This window comes from Varroa destructor, unplaced genomic scaffold, assembly GCF_002443255.2.
Source record: "Varroa destructor unplaced genomic scaffold, Vdes_3.0 BEIS01000003.1, whole genome shotgun sequence".
Lineage (NCBI taxonomy): Eukaryota > Metazoa > Arthropoda > Arachnida > Mesostigmata > Varroidae > Varroa > Varroa destructor.
In genome coordinates this window covers 24,870,914-24,891,350 of record NW_019211456.1, presented here as the reverse complement: position 1 = coordinate 24,891,350, position 20,437 = coordinate 24,870,914, and the positions used below count along the sequence as shown (strand labels likewise).

The 20,437-nt window shown below is 43.1% G+C and overlaps 1 protein-coding gene across 1 annotated transcript in view; it reads right to left on the bottom strand.

Moving 5' to 3' along the window:
• The window catches only part of LOC111246373 (protein sax-3-like), a 139,183-nt gene that overhangs the window by 11,131 nt on the left and 107,615 nt on the right, over positions 1–20,437 (bottom strand). The window contains exons 4-7 of the mRNA XM_086985563.1: positions 17,171–17,306; positions 16,680–16,828; positions 14,978–15,108; positions 11,444–11,606 (exon numbers count right to left, since the gene is read on the bottom strand). Of these exons, the coding sequence (XP_086841689.1) occupies positions 11,444–11,606; positions 14,978–15,108; positions 16,680–16,828; positions 17,171–17,241 (514 nt within the window). The 5' untranslated portion in view covers positions 17,242–17,306. The remainder of the gene's footprint in view (positions 1–11,443; positions 11,607–14,977; positions 15,109–16,679; positions 16,829–17,170; positions 17,307–20,437) is intronic.

The window sequence follows — 20,437 nt, the reverse complement described above, 5'->3', positions numbered from 1 at the left end:
GTATAATCGGATACGCAAGCCAACAAAGTTGAAATGAGATTGGGTCTAAATAAATTACCTAATATGTACTTAACGGCGACAGATGCAACTGTTAAATATCGACGGAGTATAATTTACGACACTGCTCGTGTAAAACACCACTCTGGCTCCCCTACAGCTTAGATCCTGTTTCCACGTTTACCTTATGGCATCTCTGAGCAGCCTTATATTATAAATAACTGCACATATTGCCGATATCGCGTGTCGCCAGGTAATCTGAGTTTACTTTGACATTTCTATCTGTAGAGGACTGTATTATCCTGCTGAAAGGAGTGGCAAACAGCGTTACATCGACTTCTACACCGACCGACCGACCCAAAATCCGGATTCGAATGGCAGCAGAAAAATAAGGACTGTCTTTAACTGGCTGTCAACTCCCTTCGATTTGAGAAAGAAGGAGAATGTCAGTCTGAAGGAGTTTAAGAGCGGAAGGATGCACGGCCTACTCAACCGAACAGAGGACCCCCTTGTCAATGCTCAGGCGAATGGTGGTTATTGCACAAGAAGCGGCTCCATCTTGACAGATCGGGCCCGTACGCACTGATGGCTCTGTCGAGCACTGCAGCATCGACTTAGCCAGAATAGAAGGTAAGAAATAGTGTCAAGGAACGAGCGTCAGGCGGGCGCTTCTACGTAGCTTCTCGTCTCTTTGGGCCCATATATTTATTAGGAGGCGAGAGTCGCCCATAACGAGATAGCAGCGTTTATGAACGTGACGATGACTAGATTAATAACAAAAATAACATAGCTATACCAAAAACATCGATGAACTACGTTATGTCAATGCCCTTGGCAGAAATCGTTTCTCTATATGTTTGTCAGAGAACGCCGGAGGACGCATATCGATATGTTCGGGAGTAGGAATAAATGAGCTCATACGAGTTTTGCTTTCCTTAATTGCATATAACAAACACAATCAACAGTGTCTTAGCAAATTTCAATGTGAAAACCAGTTTGTGACAAACTTCAAAGTTACAAGTAGGAACATAACGTGATCTCGTTTCAGAACTTCGTCTAACAGTTTATATTGTGAACGGCAATCGAAACTGCTAGAGGGAAATGTGTCACCCAAGATATGTAACTATTTCAAGTGTTCAATATGAAAAAACAAGTTGAGTAATTCAATGCTGGCAAACATCGAATAAAGAAGGCGATCACCAGGAAGCCGAATTAACCAAGGGGGGCGACATGGGCAAATACATGTATAGTAATAGACAAATACTCTTATTTGTCAAGTTGTGCGTGGCTTAGCAACAGCACTAATCACTAACCACGCGTTCATGATTTCGAGCGTGTATATAGATATATACATGTATATATATATGAACATGCCTAAAAGCCCTTTAGGTTTGCCAATCGCATCGATTTCTTTGATCGATTCATCACTCCGTCTGCCCGTGTGCGTATCGCTGTTGGAAAAACATGTGACGTTGCACCGACAAATACGATACAATCATCCGTCAATTGCTCAACGTTCAACGCCGCGTTTTCCGCTGCTGGGCTTTCTAACTCAAATGAGTGCTATCTATCGAAACTTACAAAGGTGGCGTGATTCCACAGCCCTTCATTTCGAGTGCTTACTGAATAGTTCAACTTAGTCCCCTTCGAAGATGACTACGATTGATGGCGTCCTGAAGAGCTCACAGGTTTGCTATCATCGACGGAGCAATAAAGAGCAGCGCCTGTCTGTAGGTCGGCGCAGTCCTTTTAACGCTGCTTCGTGATGCGTGCTCGCTACGTGCTGTACAAAGATCCCAGTATTGTTTCTAAACGATGTCTCAAGCACGTCAAATGATTATCATCGCGACCGGAACATGCGAAACATTGGCAGATCCTCTCAGCAACAGCATCTGCGTTGTTGCTTTTTAATATGGCTATACACCATGCCAGTATAGAGTTATCTTCATCCGAGTCAGTTTCTGTCAACTGGCCGTATTCAGCAGTGGCATGGAACATCGCAGAGACTCCTACATGCAGAGAATTATAGCAAACCCATCAGATTGACGCCCATGAGTCTAAGTCGTACTGTCTTAAATCAAGTCTCAAGAATGGGGCGGAGCGACGGACGAAGCGTCCGAAAACGTCAAAGAAAGAGCAGACAGACAGGCAGAAGTGATGAGATCGAAGACCAAACAAAGACCGGGAGATAAATAGAGAAATTAATCTATAACGTGTGTATCGTTAAAGAACGCTAGCGGTTCTTCCACCATCGGATCAAGCTGTCTGAAGTGTTAGGTGAAACATGGCCACGTATTAGTGCCAAAAGAGCATATTAAGGTCAGAGAAAGCAACCGGCCTTATTCAGTGTAGTGAGTCCTACTACTTCGAAGTGCTAAACAAAAGCAGTAGCATAGGCCTTGCGAAAGTAGCGCGGGCACACTGGCATAGACTGAAGTCGGTGCAGGGTAAATGCTTGTTATTTGAAATTGGTTTTTCGTCGGTGTGGTTACTTTTTTCGCCTGCGATGGTGGTGATGGCTAGTGCTAATGCTTTGCTTCTAAGTAACTCGTACGCACCGGATCGATGCATCAGCAGCCTCATACATCAAGTTAAGGGGCCCTCTCCAGTCTATATTAACCAAGGGATACACGAACAATAGGGCAGGGAAGCAGCCTTTTTGCTAAGCAATATGTCAGGACGCATTGTTTGCCGAGCGGGACCCTTTTACTAGATCGCATGATGATACTTCTGCCGCCGATAGCTCGATTTGATGAGACGTGGCATTTACGATTTTAGGATGGAGATGGTAACCTACTCACTATCTGTGCGAGTGAAGAAAGAATCATCGAGAACGAGAGCGCGCCTTTAAACATCATCGTTGTCGTGGTCGTTATCGTCGCCATCAGCAGCAGCTGTAGTAACAGCAGCAGCAAATACTCTTGATTGAGTTCGAAAAGCACAAATTATAGCAGTGAAGTCACCGGTTGTTACGGAGGTTCGCAGGCGCTCTCTGTTCGTGCGACTGCCGCCGTTATGAATCGGGTGCAAACAGATCGATAAAAAACTCATTCGAAAGTGGTGGTAGTCGTCAACTTCTGCTAAGTTAAGTGTATCCGTTCTACCAGTATAAATATGTACGGTGTTTCTATGCGCTCAGCTTTCTTCTGCAATGCTCGCACGTGAAATATATTGCTCAGGCATTGAACGCCTCCATGTTCGAAGAGCGGATCTTTCAATGAACGACAAAGCGAAATGTCGTTTTTTCAAACAATTTGGTTACGCTATCCTCCTCATTGCCGCCTCACAACCTTGATATCTGAATTGGGATTTTCTAAAGAGCTTGCTTTGACGGTATCGAAGGTTTGCTAATTATTCAGTTTACCCGGTCGGAATTTATCTGGGCATCTAGTTAAAATCTGTATAGAACTAACATCCCTTAAGTGCATGTGTTCGAGCCTCTAACAGAGCAGCTATTTGCCAGGCGCACGTATGAACGATTTTATTTAGTGTCTATATACTATTTGTTTGTAATTTGATTGTGAAGAACACACGCGAAGCAAGCAAAATGGAATGAGCCTAGTGACCCAAGCAAGATGCGAGGTGTTATGCCTACTCATAAAATCACCAAAATAAGTAGACCAACAGCCAAAAGATCGTCGTCTCTGCGTCATATCTCAATGTAACCGCTGCTGATACGTACCCGAGATCGCCTTACTTCGTATGTATAGAGGTGATTAGGATCAGCTGTCTTTAGAAATGATCTCGCCGTGATCTTATCTCCATTTTACAGCACCTCGCGCAGACGTATACTCAAAGGAGAACGGACATTCACATGCTGGCAAACGCAGGGGGCCAGCCCCTGGTGGCAAATGTGTAAATTGAAACGGCCTTAAATCGTGATCTAACCCCAAGACTTCCTGACTTCAGTGACTTGAGATTGACTTCAGCTTACCAAAGGGGATTACGCATATACGTATGGCGTCTACCTACGCGCTAGACGTTTCACAGTGCGTTTTGATTTTGTTGAGCCTTCTACTAGTGCACCTCAGTAGAACGCCTCGGCAATAAAACGTCACATGCTTATGTGCGAAGTCATAGCTACCTTAAGTAACGAAAACACTGAAGATGAAACTGAGGAAATTGAAGATGGACGGTGCGAGATTTCGTCGACTCTTCGCTAACTGAACTAGCTCCTACAAGGTCCACCCGACAGGCTAGGAAACGAACAAAACAAAAAGCGGACGAAACTTCCTCCAACGTCGAAGTTGTTCATTTCGTTATACTGCAATTGTTAATTTTCTGTTGAATATTTACTCTGAGCTTGCTTTTGTTTTAAACTCTCACCATAATTTTACGCACTTTATTTACGTAACCAATAAAACACTCAGATTATAGTAGAATTAACGGTGAACGAAAAGGTAGTGCTCCAACGACGATTACCTCTGCCTGACTCGGGTGCCATTTCCAGATTACGATCACTCTACATTCTACAATATACCGAACGTGTATATACGCTGATCTGATAAACAGGTCACAATGTCAACCTTCTGCTTGCTTCTATCTTTTGCGCCCAGCGGAAGCAGCGGAACAGATCAACCAAACTCCGAAGTTCTCCTCATGCTCATATTGTATAGCCAGCAATCAAACTTCCGTAATATAAACCGGTTCGAGCCGTGCAGCCTGTTACCCACATGTGCTGTACACTCAATGGCGTAAAGAGAACGCTGCTCTGTTGAACCGTTCCTAGATGCTACAACAAGCTACAGCTGGAGAGATGGCTTTATGCATCGACAGAGAGGACGCAGGGAGCTAGCTGAGATTGATTGAGCTTCTGCGTTTGACGGAATGGCAATACCAATCCGATGTTACATTTGAAAGATGCATCGTGGCGTATCCTGACGAGAAGACGGCGGGCAACAAGCAATCGACTGACGTGCACCGAAGACGATCTTCTCGATACTTGTTACTGTGCTACCAGTAAATGGCTATCGTACAGCTGACCTTTTACTGATTTAATAGGTTCTCGACAGAAGCAGCAAATGCCGCCAACAGTCAGCCAGGCACGCGCTAACATTGTTCAGTCATAATGAGTCAGCACGATATTACGATTTCTGATCTGACATGTCGGTTCGTGTGACGTCGTCCCCACTGATCGACCAAACAACGAATTATCAAGCTAACTCGGTGATCAGCTCTTGGTACTAACCGGCGATCTATTTAAACGCAAGTCATCCAACTTTTCATATCGGGCCCATTATATTCCATTATTTTTGGGCTCGAAGGGCGAAACCACACCCTCGCACAACAGCGAATAGTTTAAGAGGGCTAGCTATCATAGGTTTTCTGTAATGCGCTACCGTATATGGTACAATATGGTATTAGATGCCCTGACTCGCCAGCAGTGAATATGATTTTAGCGTTTCTTTGTCTGGGTTAACATTCGTACCGTGTGTCGGCAGAATCAGCGCTTTAATGGGTTAGCGGATCAACACGCAGCTGACCCCTATGAGTAGACTGTGTCGTCAGAGCAACTCAATAAAGGCCTGATGTTGTCGTATTTTAAAGGGATCTGGCACGTCGAACTGTGCCTGATAACGGTGACAATTTCAGAGCGAAAGTTCCTTTTGCCAATATTTACCTTCACATTGCTTTCCAACGTTTCAGCTTCATATTCATATAGGGGTTTATACAAGTCTATATTTTCGTTAGAGTCGTATTAAATCCTTTAGAATTTAGCTGCGTTTTTCAACTTTTTTAAGTTATCGGTTGGACAAAGGATTAGTCTTCCGAACGAGTTCTCTTCTCTCGTTTTCAATAAGAAATGTCATTGCTTTTTTTCTTACTCGTTTTACTCTGTCGGTAATAAAAAATCAGCAATAGCATTATAGTTCTTAAGTAATGTTTATAAACATAATCATAAGGATATTGGCATCCCCATAATAGACTTCAATCTCCTGACTTTTTGTCATTTGCAAAATAAGATCTACACTTCGTTCAATAGAAAAAACGAATGACCCACAGTGCCCGTTCTTATTGTCTGTGTCGTCAACGATAGCATACGTAAGCCAGATGGTATTCTGCGCTACTGACGTCGTCCTGCCGTCCACTGTCTTTGTGCGTCTTCTTCTGTTTGGCCTCTCTATATCTGTACAAGTATCGATTCATATGCTTACGTATATATATGGCTGCTGGTTGCTAAATTCTGCGTCAAATGGGTGCGCGCAGAACTTAAAGGTTTCTATCCGTTGTTGTCGCTGTCGCTGTATCTGAACAGACTTCAGATCAGGCGAAAGCAAGCAATTTTAAACGAAGCTAATTCGTCTACTTTTTTTCAGAACAAGCTCCTCCATCCATATTAAATCTTGGCTTGTCCTCTTGATACTATTTTGCTTCTGGTTCACGAGACCGGTGGCAGACATAGAGCGTTCAACGCTGTTTGGCGGTTTCGATGCAACCAAAACTCGATGGCCTGAGCCTTCTGTCGGTAGAGGCAGGCCTCGGTCTCTCACTGGGAAACCCCGCAGGGGTGCCTCTTGCCGCGGCAATGGTCAACAAAGCGACACTAGAACGTGGCGCTGCTCCTGCCAACGCTTATCGATGTTGGACATTTCAGGGATGGGTTTGGAAGCATGGACGCGAATGAAGTGAAAAATCCGTCTGCGTGAGATCGTATTTGCAAAAGAAAAAGATGAAACGACGAATAAAGGAACAGCACTAAAATAGAAGCAAAAATATATAACACCCTGGCATTCGGTGACTCGGCCAGAAAGAAGTGTTTCCAATAAACAAAGTTCTAACAACAGCAAAGGAGATCAACCGCAGACGAAACCGGGGAATACAGTATCTAGCCATGACAACCACTGTGTCTCCTATACTTCACTGAATCTAGCAGGCACAAGATCGGTAATCTAAAAAAAGGCTGGCTCTAACAAGACTCAATCGACTTAAAAGCTACCGTTTTCTCTATGGGCATCCGCTGTTTCCTATCGTATCGATTCGGTGAGGGAACAATAGGCATGGAGAAGGGTAGAAATAGACAGAACATTCTCTCTTTGTATGTGCTGTCGGAACAAATCACGCAGCAGCGGGTACAAAAAATTTAGTAGTCAATGAACGATTTCAACTTAACTTCAAGTCATGCCAACACGGACAGGTGCCGCAGCTTCCTTATAGACGATTTTGTGCGATATTTAGACAATAATTTGTACTAATCTCGTGATGGCCGATTTCTTGCACCGAGTTACACAACAACGACGGTAACTGTCCACAAACGCTCATTGAGGTCGAACTGTGTTAGCGTGTCTTGTAATAGTTACATAAAATCTAATATAAACCTCTAACAAGAATTAGAGACTTAATCGAATGTTAGCGTACGTTAGAGCCGTAAAACAGCGACTATAATCAATTAAATCGAAGCAATGACCAGTAATGCCGCGTCCGTATGGTGCGAAAATTGTTACAGAACTTTCATTGAAAATCTTGTTCATTCATCTCAAGGGGCTGATAGTTGGTGTCTAGTAACTTAGCAAGAGGTCGAGCGCTGAACCCTCAAGCGAATCCCACCAAAGACTGGGATGAGACAGGTGCAAGCCAATCGCTATATGCTACCTAAAATCCTACGATTCCTATAATAACTTCTGTGCATGAAATCTAATGCAGTCTTGTGAAATACGTACTAAGGACTCAACAAGAATTTCTAGCACTAGAGACCGCTAACGTGGAACGGGCCGTATCTTTATAGAAGAGATGTAATTATCGACAACTCGAGGTCATGCTTATTCGATACGCTAAATCTTCGCTACGGAAAATAACGCAAAATTGACATGGACGCACACAGAAGCAATTCTTCTCAGCTCCGTGACGAAATTTGCCATTTCTGCCATTAATTTTCTATAGCAAAATCAAAGAGCGATCTCGACGGAAGCTTTCTTCCATTTCAATTCGCTGCTTGATCCTCTTTTCGGTGTTCCGGTCTAGTTCTTGTAGTCAATATACATACAAAGCGCGCAGTGAATAGAATATGATAAGAACAATAATACAACAACCCTAACAACTGCTTTTTATGGCTCTTCTATTGTACCAACTGTACAGAGATATATCCTATTCGTGTTACTCTACTAGAACGTGTCCGAGCGATGCTAGAGTTCTTGATTCGTGCTGAGGAAACCAATCTATTAAGTTTCGAGCAATTTGTTAAGCTGAAAACTCCAAATCTTTTTCGCCGTGGGGTGCGCGCGAACTCCTATTACTGGCTTACTAGTGAGGTTCATCAATGTACGAATTCATTGGCAGATCGAACGATTCAGGGCAGTGAATCTAGCTCGAAACCTATCGACATAAAAGACATTAGTCACTCCTACCCCACACTCCACACAGCAGTTACCACAGAATACTAAAGTAAATGTGCTATATTTACCAACGATACATCTACTAGTATATCCTCCTAGTTAAGCAATCCAGCCTCGAACAAAGCTCACCTAGTTCCCTTCATTTGCCCTATGATCGTTCTATTTGTGGTAGGTCCGAACTGAGACGTCGTTTGATCCCTGGACGATTATTCGTATCGTACGGCATCAATAAAGCCGTCATCCAACTAGGTGTTAAACAATTTTCTTATGTCGACTGACAAACGACGATCGTCTCCACTACAGCGTATGACTGTCGTTACTCAGAAGCGCACTGCCTGCGATTGAGTATTCATACATGACTATACAATGTCAGCTAAAAGACCAAAAGTACAGATCATCCTCACTGGCATCACCGGAAGAGAACGAATCGGATACAGCGCGCACAAGTTAAGCCATTTCCTACCTTCGTTTGCTTTTCGAAAGCGGAACAGTACGAGTTCATTTGTTCACGATTCCGCCCGACGCTAACTTCGGATATCATTACAAAGACAGTGCGCAGTTTTTTCGTCGAGAAGACGGGTTACCTGGCCGGTATTTCTACTTCAACCAAAGCTGTGAGTCTTCAACGCGAGGCTGGGAAGTTTGAATTTAGCTGGTACTTGTACACGAAGTGGGCCGCCGCCGCCGCCGCCGCCTGTCTCTTCTTTCAACCGGCAATGTTTTCCTTTTTATGCTTTAGTGGAACGAAAAAAGGACGCCTGTGAACGACGCCAGCTATTCATTGTTTCACCATTGCTTGCATAAGATAACAATAGTCGAAGGACCGGAAGCAGTATTATTACAGAGGTAAAGTCTCAAAAACCAAATCTCTCTTGCAATTCGCGGTGTCTAAAGTTTGACGATGGCTGATGTATTAACGCATTTCCTGCGACTCTGTAGTTGCTATTATTACTTTTGTTTCCAGTGCTTTTGCCGTGGTAGCTGGCACGGCAATAAGCAAGGGTGTTTCACAGAAACGATTGCCGGATTTCGACTCATCCGAACGACTGCTTCTGATATCCCGTTTCACTTCGACACCTGACGGCCGCTTATTGGACTTCAGAGAAACTATCGTCAAACAGCCACTGTTGCTGCCGCTGCTGTCGAGTTTAAAGCGTCAGATTCTCTCGTCCTACATACGTAGGCAGTGACTGGCCGGAGCGCAACGGGCGGATATGACAGAGGGCGTCAGGTCGAGATAAAGTCCGCAAAACCCAACTCTAACGTACTGCATGGGTTGTACGGCGACGCTAACAGGTAAATGTCATTCTAACATCGTTTGAGAAAGAAGATAAAGCACGTAATATCGAAAGAGAACGGAACGAAGACGTCTTCTTTCCAGCTTTCAGGTAATCGCGATTAAATTTTCGAGGACGCTAAACAGAAACGAGCGCACAGGATGTCTTATTGTAATGATTTAATTATGTAGGCGTTATTACATAATGTATACTGGTGCATTTGACAACAGGTACATTTAAGCTTAAAAATTCATCAACGAGAGGCAAGTTTTAGCGTTTTTCTCACTTACAGAAAGAATACAAGGCTACCGATATGTCTTACTAATAAATATTATATAATTGTTCCGAGCACCTCATCGGTACTGTGGAATTACTATATATTATATGTACAAATTATCCAATTTCAACGTACGGCATGACGTAATGTTGCACTAATAATGTGATGTAGGATGCGCATTGTTGAGTTTATCAAGGTAGCGAGTACATGTTGTCGAAATCGAGACGCTTTTTGGATTCAGCAGTCGTATGGACGTTATACCTATGAGAAGTTCGTTCTGTCTTTCACTAAGATACTTTGCTTTAGCTGTGTGTATGTCGATTACTATGTCAAGCTATCGACTAGTATCACGACCCCAGCGAGTCGGCCTAAGCCAGCGTCCGACAGCCAATAAATGTTTCAACATGCTCCTTCCACTAAGTAGACCCTCAGAGGATAAAGGCAGGAGGCGCGTTTTCATATAAACACAGAACACAGCCAGAATACAGCTAAAAACAGCAACACCTTAGGCGGCGTCCGGGAGCCCAATATGGCTGGAGGAATACGACGACACGATGAAATTAAACAAGCAACACCGAAAATCCGGACAGATCCCAGGCTCTAAGCGGACATATAAGACACTGTTTAAGGCCCTTCTCCCACTCGTTTTCTCTATTTTTCCATTTTGGTCGTGTTACGACTGTATTACAAACACATACAAACACGAAATAGCCATCATCTAGTCTATGCAGAACCCGTACCAGGGCTGATGCCAGCGTTCTGCCGCTAAATCGTCGTCAGCGTCAGATTATAGCGTATTTTCAATCCGGATGAAACGAATGGAGCCGCCACCGCCGCCATCCTTGCAGCAAAGTGTTGTTCTTGTGGTATTATAGAAGCTTAATACCAGTACTGCCATCAAACGGGTTGCTGGTCTGCGCAATGCTTGTTTCGGGTATAGAACTCCAGAAGCTTCTTTTGCTAGAAGCGCCTGTCGAATGCATCCATTTGTTTTACTCGTTTCGATAGAACATGATTACCGCGCATAGTGAGAAAAATCCACTGATCCATGTACTTGAGGGCCGTTAGAGCGGCTTTCGGCCGATGTCTGCATGTTAAGTATGTCGAGTTTGAGAATATTGATGATATTCCGGGATATCCAAGGGTCTATGGGATGCATGTCATATATATATGCCCAGTCAAATGGCGGTCACTTTTTATGATCCTGTTCAAAGGATGAAGACCATTTGATTTTCAACTATCCCGAGAAGGATCGTCCCGGAGGTTTACTGTGCACCTTGTTTGTCAAGGTGGCGCAGCAGTTTCTTCTGGGGTTAATTATAATGTGGTGAGCTAATTCGATATCGGGCACATGGCAGAACTTCTGGGCTAGAGAACAGTATGAAATCATCGTCCAACCTTATAAGAATCATTGAATTAATTATGACAAAAGAAGATCTTAGTATAATATATGTCACAGACTAGACTTTAGACATCTGCTCTGCTCTGTTCATGATCGGCGAAACCCTTAGTTGGAAAAATTCAACTAAGAATATGAATATCAAGCCACAGATGACACTTACTTTTAACGATAAGCTTAGCAGCAGGTGTCTCCCTGCTGCCGACCATATTATCAGCCTTGCAGATATAATTTCCTTGGTCTGTAGATCGGACATCTTGAATAACTAAATTGCTGCTAGAACCTTCTTGTAGCCTGAGACGATTCACCTTTGAACCAACATTTACCTGGAAGGACAAAGTGAATCGGTAAAAGTTAGAGTTAAAAGTGCATCTCAATTTCAGTCGACGCATCAAGTCCTTGGCAAGGTGCAAGGGATATTGTTTACAAATTTAAACAAGGGCCGCTTTTTCGCCTTCGCGGGTACTGGAAAATGTCACTTCATGCTGAATGCCCGCGTCCAAAACTATTCGTGATGAATTGGACAGCCGAAATGGGCAAATTTCGCAACGGCTACGTAGTCATCCACCTCAGTTACCTTTTGCATTTGATGAACGTCACATCGACCATCAAGAGTTGTGTGTCGCTAGCACAGAGGGAAAACCAGTTGACTTGGAGCTTTGTGAACCTATTTTGACACAACCGCTACAACGGGAAGCCAACACACGTTCGCTGCAAACCAGTTTTCCGCCAGATGGAATAACAACGTTCGGCGATATAAAAAATTAGAGTTATCCATTCAGAGCTAGAAGTACCTGTATTCGTGCAAAGGTCAACCAAGGCGCGTTGCTCTTCACTGACTTCGCGATGATATGCTAATTCGGATATGTTGAAATCATCGCAAGTACAAGTAAAAATAAGTACGCGGTACCATCATGATCACCATCTAATGTCTGTACGTTCGATCATATTTCAGTTAGGAATAAGGCGAGCGGTATCAAATGAATTAAATTGAATTATCTTATCTCCATAGCGTCGTTAACGAATATGTGTAATATATTATTTGTTTGTTTTTATCCCTTCTAATAAATCACTTGCAGACACCCTGTCCGTGCTGTAATAACACAAAATTATCTCCCATCAAGAAACATCGACTATAATATCGTATACGCAAACTGCTATAGACGCTGAGATATTCACTCTGTACACGCGATTCCCATCTTTTCGATTCGTCAACCCTCCTGTGTCGCCACTACTTTAGCCAGACATCCTATTGCGTACGCATGGACCGTTCCATTTTGATAGATTCTGTGATTTCCGCACTCATACCAGCCCCACCGCCGATCACGTTCATTTCAATATCATAACTACAGTCTTGATCGAGCCATTGTAAACCATTAGGCTACGTACGATTCACACGAATGACTATGCACACTAATCCAAATAACGGCATCGACCACAGCAGCGGTAACGGTCGAAAGTGACAGGCATAAATATCAACCTGATCACGATGCTTCCACTTTTGGTAACGACAGTCAAAGTGGCGGCCGCTGCGGTGCCCGAAACGTACTATCTTCACAGCAGGAGGCCGCATCTCCGTCAGCAAACTCAAACAAAAGGACAAAGTTCTCACCATGCTATGCTGTAATAGATTAATATAGATTCAACGGTAAGTGACTATTTCCCTATTAAAACTTGATCGATATGGAATCTGTGGCTACCCGGTCTCATTGCCGGCTTTGTCTCGTTTGCCTAGCAGCGGCTAGTATCGAAGATTGTATAAATAATTGCGATATTTAATCTATTTGACTCTCTCTCTGTGCATTCGCAGCCTATTTGTGTTCACGACGATTATCTTTAATACTATGTCGGTGCTCTGATAAACAATATACATATAGTATAAGCAACAGTCAAATTTCTATACGGGGCTGTATGGCTCTGGAGTTATACTTAGCCCACTTTCCTCTAAAAGGGGTTGTATAACCATTCTTTGATGAGAAATGCTGGAGTAGAAATGTTCAGCATGAAAGCAAACGAACGATATCAACTATGACGTTTAAATTATAAGGAAACATCCCATATAGTCATAAAGAAAAAACTACTCGACTATTTCCATCCTTCTCAGTGTGTCCCTATCTACCCCCAATTCCTCTATGCTACGTACACTGTGATCCAGTCGCAGCGCAATAAGCTCAGCGGGAAGTGGTGACACGTAGATCCCTGTGGGACACCATCTACCGACCTTCTCCGCGCAGTATTTCATCGGCGGATTCTTCTGCCACATAGGATTCCGTTTTTGTCATTCTCGGTTGAAAAGTTCACAGCTCTGCGTCGATTCCGATTAGTTCCACACGGGCTGATAGCTATGCTATAACCGCAATGCATAGTTCATATGACAATGAAGTTATCGCCAGAAGCTGAATTATCCGAGTTGCGGAAGCGTATGTTAAACATACTTTTAGAAAACGACGGTACGCACTGCGACTGTTTTATGTCATTAAATGTTTAAATAGTGGCGGCGTACAGAGTCGAGCAAGGATAATCCCCCTAGGTGCATTGACATTTCGATCACAGTAACAGTGGCCGTGAAACATGTATCATGATTAATTTTAAAACTTCTGCTACTATGCCGTCTTCTCCATGTTTCCTTTTACGCAGTCATACTCTTCCTCTAAAAGATCAAGATTTATTTGAGAGTCCGTTCACACAGACGCGAACGGTCCTATGCATGAAAGAGCATATTTCGCCTTATCTCCTATTACATTCCTTCCAGATGCGGTAACCTCGATTTCGGTTCGACGCTACTGCGTTCCTACAATAAACGGACAGCTCAATGAAGGCCAGACAGAGGCTGAGCAGGTGCTTACCAAGCGCCACCCTAAGCTGCTGGTTCGTCCTTGTGCCGGACGACAGCCGCGGTCGTTTAACCGCTACTGCTGGCCGCTTCAAAGACGAGGGCCTTTTGGAAGGAACAGCTGTTTGTGGGCAATAACCCAAATAAAATGGCCGTCGGCATTGTCGAAACGCGTTTGCTTGGCCAGGCGATTTTAGTAGACGAGTTCCTCTAAACGAATATGAAGATATTTTCGCAGATGATGTCATTCTGATGAGGACGGTACGAGTCACCTGGCAAACAAAGCTGGGTTCCAAAGGGAGCAGTGGTCGCAGCAGATGCATTTAAGAACGCGGCAGTACCAACAGGTACCAGTAGTTGCACGCGAAACGACAGTATGGCCCTAAAACACTGTTAGTTTTCCATAATATTGAATCCTTTAAATCGGAGCGGCCCTTATTTTGCTCCGCGTGCCAGCACACCTCGACCGCGTAATAATGCCACTGCAAAAATAGCAGTGACTACAATAGGCGTAAGTATCCTCGAGGTAGGGGCAACCTTTGTCTTTGTCAGAATCCAACTAAACGTGCATAGCGATGTTGTGAACAAACAGCGTCTAAACCACTGGGCGTTGCTTGTCGGTGAGATTCCTGGCAAGGTTCCCTCCCCTTAAAACTGAACGTGAGCTAAAGAACTCAGACAGTGGCCATGGCAATTGGAGTAAATTTGTCAAGAAGCAGAAGATAAAAGCCGCGAAGCACTTTCACAGACTGTCCTCAACGAACGCAAGGGGAATGTTGTTGCTGTGGCAGACTCTAATAGAGTCTACGAAGGATATCGATGTTGGTGACGTGGACTCTTTGCAATACGTTGTGCATCTCTTACCGGTTGGCCTTCTTTGAACCACGCAACGGTAGGCGTTGGTACGCCCTCTGGAGGCTCGCACTGCAACACGGCAGTCTCTCCCAAGGCTACTTCGATATCAGAGGGAGCCGCTAGAAACTCTTCGCGCAGATCTGTAACAAATAAAAATTTTCCTTAATAATTTTAATGCTATGTGTAAACATATATAAGCATGCTCTAGTTATTGTAGTTAAGTTCGCAATCGACCGTATTCAGGTTCGAAGCAAAGCCAAACAAGTTACCTCAGATTGACAAATTCGTAAAACAGCGAGTGTTAAAAAAAGTTTATCGATCTTACTTTTTTTTTTTTTTTGTTTCTTCTGTAGTAAATGTAGTGTTAGATGTATTAGAGTAAGTTTCTCGAGAGCGATGAGCAGGAGCAATTAAAGAAATTTTATTATCGATTACGTAACGTTCCAGTGCTAACAGGCATAAATGGTATTACTTTTTATAGCTGCATATAATCAGTATACAACATTTTCTAACTAGTTATAGTCAGTTATTAGAAATATACGCGGTGCTCTTTCGTGAACTATTCTAGTAAAAAAAAAAAAGTAATCATAAAAATTACTTAGGAAAACGTAATTTAACAAATGCAATTAACATTTGATACGCGAGGCGGTTACTTTGGAAGTAACGTCGGCGCTTTCCGCGCAAGGAAGGTAAGCAAGCCAGCTTACCTCTATGATTTTGTAATTATTATCTTAGATGATGAGGTTCATGTGAGTAAAAAAATGTGGAAAACATTAAAATGGTAGCGTTTCAACGATTGTTCTTGGCGATCCTAAACGAAATTCGTATGCTTCGCCGAAACGAAACGGCCCATCTATGAGCATATATATATATGTGTGTGTGTGTGTGTGTGTTACAAAGTCAATCAACTTAATTGGACACGGACGTGCCCGTAATTACGCGTATCGAGCCGTCCCAACTGTTGTTCGATTCCACTAGCGTCACTGACACCATGAAAAACCTAACGAGAAAAGAAACGCTACACGCTTCTACTAAAGAAAATCGAAAAGGACTAAATCCAAAGAACGGCGCAGCTTAACATAACAGACGGATAATGCTGAGCACGGTATAATGCACCGAAAAACGACTATTTTTTTTTTTTTTTGTTAAAGGAACAACAACAGACGAACGGTGTCACTCTATGGTTTGAAGGCAGTAAGCGAATCCATAGAAAAGACGCGACAAGATCTGGACGAAGATCACTGGGGTCGCCGTTACCGCTAGTGTGTAACTAAGAACCACCCAGAGTAATAGAACGAGATGAGAAAAGCGCAAGTTGGTGCCGGCTGTCCCCGTATATTTAAGCGAAAAAAAAATTGGCAAGAGACACCGACGAGCATACGAACAACCTTGTTTGAGCTGCATTTAGCAAAAAGTAAAAATTATATTGAAAAATGGCCGGACTGGCATAGACTAGTTGGATCTATGTTAATATATCATAGATAGAATTCGATTTGTATGAATATGTAGAAGAGAGTTTATGACAGATATTGTCTACAGCGTGACTAGAATCATGTGAGAATAACGCGATCTTTTGCTATTGAAAAGAATTGGAAATAGTGCAATAATTCAATGGGACTCTCCACAATTTCCGCAGATAATTCACGTATAATTTAATTAGCAAAAAGACTGGCTTTCTGCTTGTAATTTCAACTGCGCCACGTGTACCCACATGCTATGCTGAGGGTGACATTTTGACTTCTCGTAGTTTGGCCTGTTTTGCTGACAGCTTCACACCAGTAGACGCCCGTGTCTTGCGTAGCCACTGATAAGAAAAAAAGGACTCCGCTTTGAGAAGATCCGGAAAATGATGTCGTTGCTCTGTAACAAAGATCGCACAAAAATCGATAACAAATAAAACGATCTTGCCAGCGAAAAAATGGTTCATCACAATAAAAAATGTAATAATCATAGTGAATTTTTAAGGGTTTCGGTTATTTGGAAAGAAAAATGGATTTTATCAAAAGCCCCTATCGGATCCCACAAAGTGCTGTTTCCTAAAAATTGTACTAGCGAGCAATTTAATTATCATAGAATTTATGGTAAATGACTGTAATAGTAGCGGTACACTATCAATTTAAACAAAATTGAAATAATTGGTAAAAAGAAGAAATAATTAATAAATATTTTTGTATGTGATTATCTGGTGAAGCGTCATCGTACCTGTCTCCTTTAATGGGTCGGCCTTTGTGGAACCATTGAACTTTTTTAGCGCCTTCCGTTCCGCAGGTCATTTGGGCCGGATCATCTCTCAATACAACGATATCTTGTGGCTGCCGCGTAATCTTTGGCCGGTCATCTACAAACATAAAAAAAACAATCTAAATATATTCCTTTCAACTTGATAATTCTAGATATTAATAAATCCCTTTTAGTTTTTTAAATTCGTAGTCGATATACACAATTTATATAGGTCTATCAAGTTCACAAGAGGGCCGTTTTTCACCGAAACATTAACAACAACCACTTACTTACGGTATCTGTATACGCGACACTTAGTTAAATTGCTCACCTTCCTACAAATAATAGTGATTAAGTAAATAGACGCCAAATATATGGACTCAATATTGAATTTCTATCTGACAGCGTCCAGCTTCGAAATCGATATCAAAAAAGTTTAACTTAACCACAACCACTTGGTATATATTCGCTTGTGAAGAAAACTTCCATTCAGACATCTAGCGTGGCCTATCTATTTCCGATACTTTTTTTTAAATAATATCATTCACTACACACTTCATTCACTCTCTTGAAGATGACTTGATCGATTTTTTAGATGAGCTTGAGAACCTAAATCGAAGAACGTAACACATTTTCTACCTTCATACGACGTTTTATTGTTTATATACAGCAGTTACCTTTACTTTGCATTATTCTCACTATTAGACAAACCATAATAATAGTTCAGGTTCTATCACATCTATTTACACCATCTTCCGCAACACGCCCCACCGCACCAAGTAGCATGAAGCAAAAGAAAAAGTGTTGTTTCCTATTTTTTTCAAATGTCCGCATAACGCCTCGTGTCAGAATGCTACCGCTAACTGTATCATCTAGCATACAGACACCTAGGCAGGCTGGCTGGCTGGCTGGCCACCGCCAGGGGTAATAGAACCTGAAGATTTTCTGGAAGAGAAATCAATGTGTTCTTCCAGGCGAATTAGCTGTACCGGCTGCTTACGCTAAGCGCTCTAAGCAGTGAAGGAAAGATGGAAGACTGAACGTTTGAGAAAGAATATAATGGACATACATACGCAGACAGCGAGACCCCTAGAAAGAGTAATAGAAAACCGACAAGACGACAACGAAATAACAGCAGTAAACGCAGGCCAGCAGTAACTTCGTCACCGTCGGTAACGCACATTAAGGCGGAACCATTCCGGCGCCAGCAGCGCGAACACACACTCTAGGACATACAAGCGGGGTGCCAGCTGTAGAGACGCCTATGGGAAGAGAAACAACACTTTAACCCAACCGAATAATCGAGAGAAGACCTAAAAGTACTTCGGGCCTGTCTCGCCTTAACCGACCACTCTTGCCGGACAGATGACGGTTGACGGGTTGAGTTTAAAACATGACACGCAACGCCACTATGCTTTGACAATCGGGGCCACGTGAACATGAACAAAAGATTTTTCGGTTTTAACCCCCCATCCTTCCCGCCCGCGCCTCCCCGTCTTACATAAACCCCTACAGCTTTAGTTACCCCGGCTAAAAAGTTCGCTCTTTCCGTTATACTTTGTTTTAAGCCTGCCAGGGAAGGAGAAGGCTCTAGTGCAGTATCTGCTGTGATGCGCGAATCACGGCACGACCTGATGTCTGAAAGTAAACATGTTACACTGTGATAACACCGATTGCACGTTGTGTAGGCAAGACGTAGGCGATTGCTCGGAGCTACGATTTTCCCGCTAGCGGAATAAGTAGCAGACTTAACTGTGGCACAGGCGTCACTGCGACGCGCTATTACAAGAATTTTGTTCGCCATATTATTGTATTTCTATCTGCTTCGGTCTTGGCCATCAGGTCGGTTACGTTCGGCTGATCGCCAGTCACCGATTGTCGACCCAACCAAATACAGGGCCCCATTTTTGCTGGGAGTTCTTCCATTTTCGTTGGATGATCTCCCTAGACGGTTGATTGCTTACTTGCTGTCCTGCTGTTGTTATTGCTGGTACCGACGCATCGTCTGCTCGTCCTGTATTTCATCATCCAAAACGAAAGAAATGGAGAGGGACTAATGCTAACTGACTCTAACAACAGAGAACGAGCTTTTGTAACAAAATCACGAGTTCCTGGTAGAGTCATGTCGCCGCCAGGGCTTCTCAGTGTATCCTGTGACGCTGATAACAGCAGCGGCCCGAAATGAGCGTAAATGGGAAAAGAGTAGTGCGCGTGCTAGATGTCCAGTGTCGCCGATTCGCAATCCAGACTGATCCAAGAAAGGACGTCATGATGAGCTTTATGTTCCTGTTGATTTTCAGCAGACAATGCAACCTAGTCTTAGGATCACTTTTGCAACCTCTAAATAAATAACAGTGGACCAAGAACGACACCGTGACGTAACGAGAACTAAATGGTGCAAGGTTAGCAACCGAAATTATCATGGGTCGAAAACAGCTAGTTTATAATAATAAGAATTTCTTCATTTAGTCATACCTGTTCTTTTATTATTACTGTTATCACCATCACAGGATTAATTGAGAAGCCCTGGCGGCGACATGACTTTACCAGGACCTCGTGGTTTCGTTACGAAAGCTCGTTCTCTGTTGTTAAAGTCAGTTAGCATTAGTTCCTCTCCGTTTCTTTCGTTTTGAATGATGAAACAGTATATGAAAAGTAATATATTTAGTAATCATATTGAACTACGTCGACTTCTCGAATACGTGATAGTACAGTAAACATGCATAGATTACCTGAAATGTCTACCTAACTAGTGAGAGAATTAATGATGACCGCTTGCGAGTGGGCACGTATAAAGTGTGCGCTCCGTTGAGGATCAGAAAACTGACGACGTTCACGAGGAACTATAAACAATAATAACCGTGACCGTGTGACGTTCTGCGATGCGTGCAATACCCATGCCTCGATTATGCATTTTACCATGTTCAATTATTCGTCCACCGTTTGGCCTGCGCCCACCCCACGGTAAAGCTTGGCCGCGTAACTTTCCAGGCATTTAGCTGCTAGGTGAAGATTGCCTTTAGGGACACTTTTTTCGTCCATTGCAACCAGCATCGAAGGTCTAGCAACTTACCATGCTATCAAACCGAGAACAAGGAATCTTGATGACTTTCAGTATTGCAACGTGCCACGCGTGGGTTTTTACGATTTAAAATAGTATCCGGGAACGTTGCGCATTAGTTTATGGCTAAGAGGAAGTACTACAGTAATTTCGAGCCTTGGAACAATATTTTCATCATTCATTCGTCG